We start from the raw sequence: 12181 nt of genomic DNA, 5'->3' as shown, positions 1-12181 counted from the left end.
CTACCTAGTATCACTTCTGCCCCTCCACTGAAGAGCTTAGACTGTTCTACAGTCTCCTGCCTCAGTGGGGCTGTAACACACGCTACATTGAATAGCACTGCTCAGGGCACAAAATGCCTTCACACATTTTGTATTACTTAGTTCCCGCAAGACCTGCAAGGCGAGTATTGTCTTTACAATTAGGAAACTGAGGCTTAGAAAGGTGAGGCCGGGTAAGGCCACGTGGCCTGCACATCCGCCCAGAAATAAACTCAATCCTAGTCTACACTCAGAGGCAGCCTAAGGAAGTGGCTAAAGGTCGGGGCTACTTCCAGCTGTGGCAGGTTGCTTTAACCTCTCTGTGCCTCAATTTCCTCGGCGGTAAAATGTGATTGATATCTGCCTTGTGGGTTTTCGTCAAGATTAAATAAGGTATGATGCATACAGTAAAGCATTTAGAAAAGTGCCAAACACGGTAATTAGTTACAATTATTGCCTTGGCTGATTCTCATGGTCTGTAACTCATTAAAAACAATTTTTTCTAACTCAATTGTGTATTTCATTATACATTTAATAAGTAGTCATTAAACAAAATACATATTTGCAGATTGGCTAATGCAGGGTTTTAGGAACATTCTCTTTTCTGTTTCTTCACTTCCCTCCTTCCCTAAGTAGTTTCAACGATAGAAAAACTCTCTTTTCCTCCTCCAGTCACACACACACAGGCCACTAAGTCCAATGTGGACAAGTACAACCGCTTCGCAGAATGTAAAATACTGGAAAACACTGACCTAGACTCCTTGTCAGGCTGTCCCTGGATAGCCAGAGGACATGCCCGTTATGGAGGGAAACTTTCACAAACCTAATTTCCATCCCTGCAGTGGGTCAAAGTCCTATGTGTATTTCTCTATTGCTCCAGTTTTTCACTTATCTGAATCTATAGCAGGAATGGGTTGTTATAAAAGAACACCTACTTATTTTCCTCTTCCGTGAAAAAGAAAAGAAAATCTGCACTGTTCCTTGGGACGAGAAAGGTCTTGTAAGCAGCTGGTGCAGGTCATGATACCCAAGGTACTGCCTGGCCAGACAGAGAAAATCTGCTTTTCAGTGATCCCGTCCATAAAGCCAGAGGAGCAGCCCTGGGAGGCAGGAAATGGCCACCTCTCCCTGCCCCTCTGAGAAGAGGAGATGAGTGTGGGGCAAGGGGTGTCTGCACCCAGAAGGGGCTGAAGTCCCCTGAGGTGAACAGCTTTATTCTTCACAAGATTCCCTACACAGAACACTCCAATCCGGTCCCCACCCTCTTTTCAGAAACTCCAATGCCCTTTCCTAACTTTCTACTGTATTTTGAGGGAAATCAGTGGCACATACTTGAGACGCCCCGCCCCGGGAGGGCGAGTGGGCACCCAGCTGGGTCAGCAAAGGTTCCTCTCTGAGAGCAAGCAAGAGGACAAATCTTGGCCCTGGGATTAAAAGAACTGCTGTACCCTTTGAAATGGATTTTACATGCAAATGAACCGATGCACAGCATAAGCATGTCAGCTCGCTTCAGTCAAATCAATACATCAGGCATTAAAAAACTGAGGTAAAAATGGATTGTGGCTTTTTGTTGATGACACTGAGGAATTTTGGCCCCACGCCCTGCTCAGGCTGGACGAATAGGGCACTCTGCCTATGAGCTGTCAGGCGCATCTTGGAGCCAGGAAACAAAACCCCAAGTCAGGGCTCTGGGCACGGCTGGGCAGCGCATCCCAACCATCAGCGAGCTGGCGGCCAGGCGCCCCCGGGCCGGTCCCCTCCTCCAGTCCCAAGTCACCTTCCAGGCTCGCCACACGCTGCATTTCCTACATTCCTTCCGCACCGCTCAGACCCTTTGGCCCCCGCCCTCTGGGGTTTACAGCTGGGGGTGGTGAGCACCAGGCAGGAGGCGTGGGGCAAGGGGTGCCAAGGGGTCGAAGGTGCCAAGGGGTCGCAGGGGTGCTAAGGAGTTAGGGCCACGTCCTTGCAACGGAGGAGCGGCGGCTCGAGAGGAGAGGAAAGGGCTCCCCTCCTCTCGGCTCCCCGCCCCAGTGCACCCCACGTGGCCCCCAGTGCACCCCACGTGGCCCCCAGTGCGCACTCCCGCCTAGGGCCCCTTTCCGGCTCCTTCCCCACTCCTCTCCCCCTGGGACCCCGGTGCTGTCCCCGCCTGGTCCCCCCCCCGCCTCGCCCGCGGCCCGGATCAGCCCAGCTCCTCGGGGCCGGCCCCCGCCCCTCCCACCCTTTACCCCGCCCAGGCCAGCCGGGATGCCCCGGGGCCCCCCACTTCCTCGGATCGCGTGGATCTGCGAACCAGATGCCCGCCCCTCGCGGACCCCCTGGCCCTGGCCTCTCCCCGGCCCGCAAGACCCCGACTCCGCTCCAAGCCCTCTCGGGACACGGGGTCTCCGGGGTGCCCCGGCTCCGCCCCGGTGCCCGCTGCTCACCTGGGTGCGCTCGAAGCTCTCGCGCTCCGCCGCCTCCAGCCCCGCGCCGACCCCGCGCCGGCTCAGCACCTTGGGCAGCGGGTTGGGCACCTGCTTCATGGAGCTCGCCATCCGGTCCATGTCGCCGCGCGCCGCCGACTCCGCGGCCTCGGCCGCCCCGGGATCCCCTCGGCGCCGCCCGCCCCGCCCTGCCCGCCGGGATCCGGCGCTAACGGGACGGCTCCCGCCCGCCATTGGCCGGCCGCGCTGCCCCTCTCCCCGAGGCCCCGCCCCCGCCCCGCCCCCTCCGGAGCCCCTCGGCGCGCTCGGCGCGGCTGGGCGGGGCCGGGCGCCGCAGCGCGCGCCGCGATGGGCCCGCAGGCCTGTCCGTCACCGCGGCCCCGCCGCGCCTGGCGGGGACGGGGCGGCCGGGGGGCGGGACCTGGGGGCTGCCCCGACCAGCCCTCGCCACCCCCCTGCGCCCGCCGCCTCCCAGCCCCGAGCGCCGCCTCGCTGTGAAAGGCGCCCCTGGAGGCTCTGGGTCCTCCCGGGCGGAGGGCGGGGGTCACGCGGGCTCGGGAGTCGGACCCCCCCGGGGAGCCCGGGCCCGGCTGGAACAGCCTGTTTACTCCTTTCGGGCCTGGCGCGCGAGGGCCGGCGAGGGCCGGCGAGGGCTCGGCTCCGGGCACTGCCCCAGGCCAGGCCGGGCGGGAGGGTCGGCGTCGGGCCGGGCCCCCCCCCCCAGCCCCCGGTCTGCTGCTTTCCGCCTCCTCCCCCGCCCTGCTCCTGCCCCGAAGCCCTGCCGGCCCCTGGGTAAGGACGGCGGGAACCTGCCGCGGACACCTTCTTCCCCAGCCTCTCATCATCTGGACCCGAACCAGAACTTCTTCGTGGGCGGAAACCCCTGTGGGCACTTCTGTTTCTCCAGGGCTCGGGGCTGCCCCGCTCTCCACCAGCCAGAGAGAAGTGGGGTCCTTAGAGAAGATGCTGAGAAAGTTCAACGTTTTCCATGCAAGTCCAATTGCGATGTTTTTAATGACCACGTTAAGCATTAAAGAGTCGGGCGAGTCAAGGGTATTTTTTTTTTTTTTAAGTTTTAACAACTTTTGATAAAAATGCACACATTCAGGAGAGAAGTGGAGAAAGGTGTGGGTACTTGCTGGTGCTAGGGAGCCCCTGGAGACGTTGGCCTGCCCGTGCTTTGCCCCTAGGGCTGGCAGTGGGTGGACAGGGTTGTGGGCGAGAACTAGAAGGAAGGAGACTCATGGGGACACTCCAGCTAGAATGGGCGGCAGAAAGTTCTGTCCCTGGAACGTTCCGTGAATGAGGCGTGGGCAAAGGGGATGAGAGGGAAGGCAGCTGTGAATCCAGAATTTCTGTAGAGGAAGGAGTTTTAAGTGGCAGTGGGATGGGAATGGAGTGTGCCATGAGGCATTATTTGCAGAGCTAGCACACTGGGCTTACCTTTACTTGCATGGTGTTTGAGGCATCAGGGTGACCCTTCCCCACCCAGGGTCCCTATGGGGAGAAGTTAGCTGTCACCTACTTTGTGAGCTTTGTCCTGAAAGATGGAGATGACATGGAGTCCGGGAGCACGGTGGGAGAGCTGGTTGAGGAAGAGGAGATGACTTCAGGGTTTGACGGAAGAGTATCAACAAGGAAGAGACCAAGGGCAAGTGGGCGCGTGGGGCTGGGCAGGAGTCCAGGAGGGGAGGTCTCAGGAAACTGCATTGTTGGGGGATGCAGACAACAGATCCCAGGGTGTTTGGGGTGTTAGTGAAGCTGTATCAGAGTTCTAGGAGGATGAGGACTGTTCACTCAGAGGGGGCATTGAGAGTTTGACAGTGAAGCACTGAGGAGCTAGAACGGCGGGGAACCGGGGAACCGGGGAACCGTTGTCACCTCTAAGCCTGAAGTGACAAGGGGAGGGTGCTCCAGCTGAGCCAGGTGAGTGGTGAGAGAGGAGACACCTGACATCCCAGGAAGGAGAACCCAGCCTGGCAGGGAGGGAGCTGGGGAGTGAACACCCCAGTTTCTCTCTCTTGTCTGTCCTTGGATTTTCTACAGGAAGCCAGAGGACAAGGGCAGCGCAGCCAGTGCTCTCCTTTATGGGTGTGGAGCAGGGTGGAGAAGAGGGGAGGAGCTGGTGCTGGAGGGGCAGATGAAGCTTCCCGGCATGGGACCCACAGGAGCTACGCAGGGGTGAAAACACTGAAGAAACAGACAAGATTCAAAATAACGTCACCTCTGGGTGCCCATTCCTACCTGCCTCGCGCTCTGAGGGGTCAGGATATGGAGTGATTTATGACCCTTTGCTCAGACTTTATGGCTCCAATAAACATGGGCCCTTTAAGCAAGGATTAAGGGATAGTCTAGTTCTTATTAGAATAAACCAGAGTAGGAGTTCAGGAATGTGTGGTTTGGAAGCAAGGGGAGGAGAGCGACTCAAGCGAATTACCTCCTCTGTGAAAGGAGAGGTGAAAGTAAAGCTTGCCTTCTTGCTACAGCAGCAAAACCCTTTCCCAGGCCATAAACTATTATAGGGTTCTGTTGGCTTCATTCAGCCCTTACCTTCTGGATGTGAAATCCTTATCTCTGGGAAGTCCCTGAAACCCACAGGGGAACGTGTCCCGTCATCTGTCTCTCCATAGCTGGTGAACTATGGCCACCCCACACCTAGTTTGGACCTGGCACATCTGGTAAAAGAAGAGAGAAGCTGATTCCTACAGGTCCTGGAGCCCAAATCCACATTTTTTATTGCTTTGATTGAGATAAAATTGACATAGATTAAACTGCATATATTTAAAATGTACAGTTTGGTGAGTTTTGACACATGTATATACCCGCAAACCCATCACCACAATCGAGATAATAAACATCTATCACCCCCAAAGTTTCCTCATGTTCCTTTGTAATTCATCCCTATCTCCTACCAAGTCCCTGGGCCCAGGCAACTACTGATCTACTTTCTAACACTGTAGTTTAGTTTACATTTTCTAGAATTTTATATTAATGGAATCACACAGTATGTACTCTTTCTCGTTGGATTTTTTCACTCAGAGTAATTATCTTGAATTTCGTCTATGTTGTTACAGGTATCATTAGGTTGTTCCTTTATATTGCTGAATTGTGTTCATTGACTAGATAGTTCACAATTTGTTTATCCATTAAACTGCTGATGGACGTTTGGGTTGTTTCCAGCTGCTATGAATACCTGCTGCAAAGCGATGAAACTCAAAACCCTTATGCTAAGTGAAAGAAGCCAGACGCAAAAAGACACATAACTTAAGGTTCCATTTACATGAAATATCCAGAATAGGTAAATCCATAGAGAAAATGCAGATTGGTGATTGCTAGGGGCTGGGGGAAGGAGAAGGGAGAATGAGGAAGCAACTGCTTAATGGGTACATGGATCCTTTGGGGATTATATTAGTCAGCCAAAGGGGTGCTGATGCAAAATACCAGAAATTGGTTGGTTTTTATAAAGGGTATTTATTTGGGGTAGAAGCTTACAGATACCAGGCCATAAAGCATAAGTTTGGTGAAACCAGGCCATATCTTCATGGCTTGGTTTCACGAAAGTCTATTGTCATGTGTTGGAGCAAGATGGCTGCTGACCTCTGTGAGGGTTCAGGCTTCCTGGGTTCCTATATTCCTGGGGCTTGCTTTTCTCTGGGTTCAAGGTTCCTTTCTTCCTGGTGCTGGTTTCTCTTTCCACTGTGAGCTTACTTGCCGGGGCTCCAGCTTGTTTTCAGCATCAAATTCCAACATCAAAACTCTAACATCAGAAACCCTCAACTCTGTTCTTCTCCAAGCCCTAATCATAACTCAATCATGTCCAGGTACAGATTAGATTACAAGTGTAATCCAACATTTCTTTTTTGACTTCATCAATTATATGAAACTGCTACGGGGGTGATGGAAATATTTTGGAACTGGATAGTGGTTTCATAACATTGTGAATGTACCAAATGCATAGAATTGTTCACTTAAAAATGGTTAATTTTATGTTATGTGAATTTCACTTCAATAATAAAAATTAAAAACAAATTAAAAAGCAGCTGTGAACATTTATGTATAAGATTTTGAATGGACATATGCTTTCATTTCCCTCGGGTAAATACCTAGGATTGTAATGTCTGGATTGTGTGGTGAAGGTGTGTTTAACTTTTTTTTTTTTTAAAGGAGGTACAGGAGATTGAACCCAGGACCTCATACATGGAAAGCAGGCACTCAACCACTGAGCTACATCTGCTCCCCAATGAAAGTTATGTTTTTCATTTGTTTGTTTACTACATCTGCTCCCTGTGTTTAACTTTTAAAGAAGTTTCCTAATTGTTTTCCAAAGTGGTTGTACCATTTTACGTTCCCAGCATCAGGGTAGGAGAGTTTCAGTTGCTCCACATCTTTGTCAACACTTGGTATGGTCAGTCTTTTTAATTTTAACCAATTTAGTAAGTGTGTAGTGCTATCTTATTGTTTATATTTGTGTTTCTCTAATAACTCATGATATTGAAAGTCATTCTATATGCTTATTTCACTTTCCTGTATCCTCTTTGTTGAGGTGTTCACTTAAGTATTTTGCCCATATTTTTTCAACTTTTTGAGAAAAATTACTCATAGGGAAGAATTGCAAATATAGTGCAAGGAGTTTCTGTATAACCCTCACCCAACCCCCTTAAGGTAACATCTTAAGTAACCACAGTACAATGATCAAAACTATGAAATTAACATTGGTACAATGCTATTAACTGCATAACATACCTTACTCAAATTTCACATATACACTAATGCCCTTTTTCTATTCTAAGAGCCAACCCAGGATCCCACAGTGTCTCTAATCATAATGTTTCCTTAGTCTCCTCCTGTATTAGTCAGCCAAAGGGGTGCCGATGCAAACTACCAGAAACCTGTTGACTTTTATAAAGGGTATTTATTTGGGGTAGGAGCTTACAGTTACCAGGCCATAAAGTGTGAGCTACTTTCTCACCCAAGTCTGTTGCTATGTGTTGGAGCAAGATGGCTGCCGACATTCAGCCTTCCTCTTCCTCTAAGACTCAGTTGTACCCGCTTCTTCCAGTATCAGCAGATAATGATACTGGGATAAGTCTCGGCTATCACCATGGGCTTGTTTCTCTCCGGGCTCAGCTGCTCTGCTTTCTCCCGTGTGTTTACTTCCTGGTCTCCAGTTCAAAAATCCAACTAACTCATTTGCCTTGTCATTTTCTCTGTGAGTCCCCACTCACCAAGGGGAGAGGGATTCAACATCCTACCGACTTGGCCCGATCGAAGCCTTAATCATAATTTAATCAAGTAAGAGTGAAACCGCTGAATCCAAGACCATCTAATTTACTCAGAGGAACAGACCAATTTACAAACAAAATCCAATATCTATTTTTGGAATTCATAAACAATGTCTAACTGCTATACCTCCCATCTGTGATAATTCCTCATTCTTTCCTTGTCTTTTATGAACAGGTATTTTGTGAGATGCCCCTCAGTTTGGAGTTGCCTGATTTTTCTCATTATTAGATTAAAGTTATGAATTTTTGGAAAGAATACTACAGGGGTAATGAGCCCTTTCAGGACATTCTATCAGGTGTGGCTGTGTCATATAATTGTCAACTTGATCACTTGGTTAAGGTCATGTCTAGCATATTTCCCCACTGTTAAGTTTCTATTTTCCCTTTGTAATTAATACATAGTTTAGTGGAGATGCTATGACACCATATAATATCCTGTTTCTCCTAAAATATTTTTGCCCATTTTAAAATTGGATTACTTGTCTTCTTACTCAACTAATAAGTAAGTTTAGCAAGGTTGTAATAATTGAGGTCAATATATAAAATTCAATGATATATTTATATACCAACAATTAAAGTCAGTAATTGAAATTATGAAAACAATATCACATACAATAATAAAAAAATATGAAATACTTAGAGATAAATTTGACAAAAGATGTGAAAGACATGCACACTGAAAACTGCAAAACATTGTAAGAGAAATTAAAGAAAATCAAAATAATGAAGAGAAATACTATATTCATGGATCAGAGATTCGATATTATTACAATGTCAGTTCTCCCTAAATTGGTCTATAGATTCGGTGCAATTCCAAAATTCTAGCCAGCTTTGTAATAGACACTGACAAGGCAATTCTAAAAATTTTAAAATATGGAAAGGCAAAAGATCTAGAATCTCCAAAACAACTTTGAAAAACAAAGAATAAAGTTCAAGTACTTACACTGCATGATTTCAAACCTTTTATAACGTTACAGTAATCAAACCAGTGAGGTATTGGTGAAAAGACAGATATGTCAATCAATAGAAAAGATTAAAGAGTCTAGAAATAGACCCACAAGTATACAGTCTGTTGATTTTCCACAAAGTTGCAAGGCACAATTGAATGGGGGAAAGGGTAATCTTTTCAACAAATGGTACAATTAGAGAACCATATGCAAAAAAGTGAACTGCAATCCTTTCCTCACATCATATATAAAAATGAACTCAAAATGGATTATAAATCTAAGTGTAAAAACCAAGACTATAAAACTTATAAAAGTTAGGTCAAAATCTTAGTGAGCTTACATTTGGCAAAGACTTCCTAACTACAACAACAAAGCATGAACTATAAAAGGGAAAATACCAATAAATAGGACTTAATAAAAATAAAATTAAATTAAAAAACTTTTGCTTTTCAAAAAACGCTGCTACAAAAAAGCAAGGACAAGCCCCAGTCTGGGAGAAAGTATTTGCAAAATATTTATCCAACAAAGGATTTGTATCTAGAATGTATCAAGTATTCAATTTCTAAGTTTAGGCAGTGGACTTGGCCCAGTGGTTAGGGCGTCCATCTAACACATGGGAGGTCCGTGGTTCAAACCCCGGGCCTCCTTGACCCGTGTGGAGCTGGCCCATGCGCAGTGCTGATGTGCACAAGGAGTGCCGCGCCAGGCAGGGGTGTCCCCCACATAGGGGAGCCCCACGCGCAGGGAGTGCGCCCCCGTAAGGAGAGCCGCCAGCGCGAAAGAAAGTGCAGCCTGCCCAGGAATGGCGCCGCACACACAGAGAGCTGACACAACAAGATGATGCAACAGAAATAAACACAGATTCCCATGCCGCTGACAACAATAGAAGCAGACAAAGGAGAAGACACAGCAAATAGACACAGAGAACAGACAACTGGGGTGGGGGGGGGAAGGGGAGAGAAATAAATAAATAAATAAATCTTTAAAAAAATTTTTTTTTAAGTTTACCTGGTTTGGGTTTTAAATTATTCACTCGGGTAAGTATGAGTCAGGCCCCGGAGCACAAGTCAGGGATTTACAATGACAGGGACCTGAGTCTGAGCCTTAAGATTATTGAGTTTTATTTGTGGGTTCTTGGACAACTTCCTTAATGTTCCAAACCTCTTCCCCATCTGTAAAGTAGGAAGAGTAAGAAAACAGTCTTTCATTCTTTCAGCAGACATTTATTGAGCTCCTACATTGGAGGAAGCATGGCGCTAATAAGGTTATAAGTCTGCTGCTTGCTCACGGATTTATGTGTAAAAAAAACCATTTCTCACACAAGGTGGTTAATGCTAAAACAGAGGTATGAGAGAGCCATGTTTCTCCAGATATTTTGAGAATTAAACAAGAATAAAATCCTGTTTATGCAGAATTGTCTCTCTATGTATGTATATCTCTCTGTGTATTAATTATATAAATAAATAAGAAAAAAGACAGAGGTAGATCTCTATCTACTGACTTGGAAAATGTCACGTGGAAAAGAAGCGTGTTGCAGAGTAGTATGTACAGAATGGTTCTATTTTGGTAAAAACAAGCAAGTGAAATTCCCCCAGAGCTGTACATAGGCTTTGTGTATAGGAATGAACTCAGAAAAAGGTGTGAAAGGATAAATCCAGGTAGGGGGCTATTGAGTGCAAAAGGGGAGATATTCTGTTTTATATGTTATAATTTACAAAAATAAAATTAAGAAAATGTAAACATAAAATAGTTCCTATACACAGAAATTACAAAAGCACAGCCCAAGAAGTGCTTTGTGTTTTGGTTATATCAGACTCTCACCTTATTACTAAATAGTGTGTAGTCTGAGCTCCACGTTTGAAAGCTTCTTTGCAGTTATGTAGGGATGATTTATGCTTTATTATCTTAAAGCTTTGCCAGATTTTGAAACGTCCATGCCAGTTCTCAAAGCTTTAAGGGTGGGTAAATGAGGGGTCTGGGTAGATTGCAGAGAGGGGCAGGGACCTGTTAGGGGGCAGCAGAGCCCTGCTGGTTGTGGTCTGGGGTGCCCCATACCTGACCAGAACAGGGGGAGCTGGCACGGAGCTCCCCCCAATGGTAAAACCAGGAGCTGTGCCAAGCCAGGAGCCAGAAGAGCCAAGCCAAAATAGGAACCCAAGGCGCAGCCAGACAGACAGCTGTGAACCAGGGCTGGGGAAAAAGCACTGAACTGGCCCAGGGGATGGACTGGGGTCATGTGTCCGCAGGGCAAGTTGACCTCATCCTGCACTAGCCAAATAATGCCTTCAATGAAGATGAGGAATGTTTTGAACGAAAGAGAATGCTTTCAGCTGTGGACGCAGCAAGTGTCAAATGCCACACAAAGATGTCCATCAGCAGGTGGGAACTTCAGAAGGGCCATCAACATCGTTGATGTGATCTGGGTGTCAATAACCTCAAGGAGATGACAGGTGAAGCCATGCACCTTGGCAAGACAGGAGAGGAGGACCCAGGACAGACACTTGGGGCGAGCCCCAGACTGGGAGAAAATATTTGCAAAAACACTTATCCAAAAAAAAACTTTCATCAAGTATACATTTTTTTACAGATAGATAGGTTTATTTTACTCCATATTAAAATAAATACAATCAGCAGTTCAAAGTCATAGACTCAAGGAAATTTTTGCTTATAATGAGGCTAAATACAAACTGTAGAGACATTTTCTAAAAGCTTATGTTGATATGGTAAAATCTGTGCAAGTGGTTGGCTTCTGAGAGATACTGGGAGGGAAGTGTATTGACTCAAGCGATTGGGCTCCCTTCTACCATATGGGAGGTCCGGGTTCGATTCCCAGGGCTTCCGGGTAAAAAGAAGCTGGCCTGAGCAGAGTGCTGGCCCACGCAGGAGTGCTGGCCTGTGTGGCAAACTGGCCTAAGTGGAGAGCTGGCACAAAAAGATGACACAACAAAAAGAGACACAGAGGAGAGACAATAAGAGACACAGCAGATGAGGGAGCTAAGGTGGTGCATGAGATTGAGCACCTTCCTCGCACTTCGAAAGGTCCCAGGATCGGTTCCTGGTGCCACCTAAAGAGAAGACAAGCAGACACAGAAGAACACACAGCAAATGGACACAGAGAGCAGACAACAAGGGGTAGAGGGGAGTAAATAAATAAATAAATAAATAAATAAATCTTTTAAAAAGAGAGATACCTGGAGCGCTTATTTAATTCTCAGAACGACAACAAGGTATGTGCTATTATTATTGCCATTTGACTGATGATGAAACTGAGACAGAAGGAAGGTACTTGCCCAAGGCCTCTCAGCTGCTAGTGGCAGAGCTGAGACTCACACTCAGAACACTCTGAATTAAGGGCAACTGATCCTATCACGGGGTCACCCTGCTCCTCCTTGCAAGTGTGAGATGGGACGTGAGCTCTGGCCTTCGCTTCCTGCCTCTTTTTTTTTTTTTAAGCAGTTTTGTTGAGATGTATTCACATACCACACAAGCGTACCTTATTACGGCTTAT

At 47.3% G+C, this 12181-nt stretch overlaps 1 protein-coding gene across 2 annotated transcripts in view; it reads right to left on the bottom strand.

Moving 5' to 3' along the window:
* Window positions 1-2630, bottom strand: part of HIP1 (huntingtin interacting protein 1) — a 145667-nt gene extending 143037 nt beyond the window's left edge. For both annotated transcript variants that reach the window (XM_058285919.1, XM_012522795.3), the window contains exon 1: window positions 2445-2630. In XM_058285919.1, coding sequence (XP_058141902.1) covers window positions 2445-2564 — 120 coding nt within the window. In that variant the 5' untranslated portion in view covers window positions 2565-2630. The remainder of the gene's footprint in view (window positions 1-2444) is intronic.
* Between the last annotated feature and the right edge of the window lie 9551 nt (window positions 2631-12181).

This window comes from Dasypus novemcinctus, chromosome 23, assembly GCF_030445035.2.
Source record: "Dasypus novemcinctus isolate mDasNov1 chromosome 23, mDasNov1.1.hap2, whole genome shotgun sequence".
In the NCBI taxonomy this organism is placed as follows: Eukaryota; Metazoa; Chordata; class Mammalia; order Cingulata; family Dasypodidae; genus Dasypus; species Dasypus novemcinctus.
Note: the sequence above shows the minus strand (reverse complement) of the source record. Positions and strands in the feature narration are given on the sequence as shown.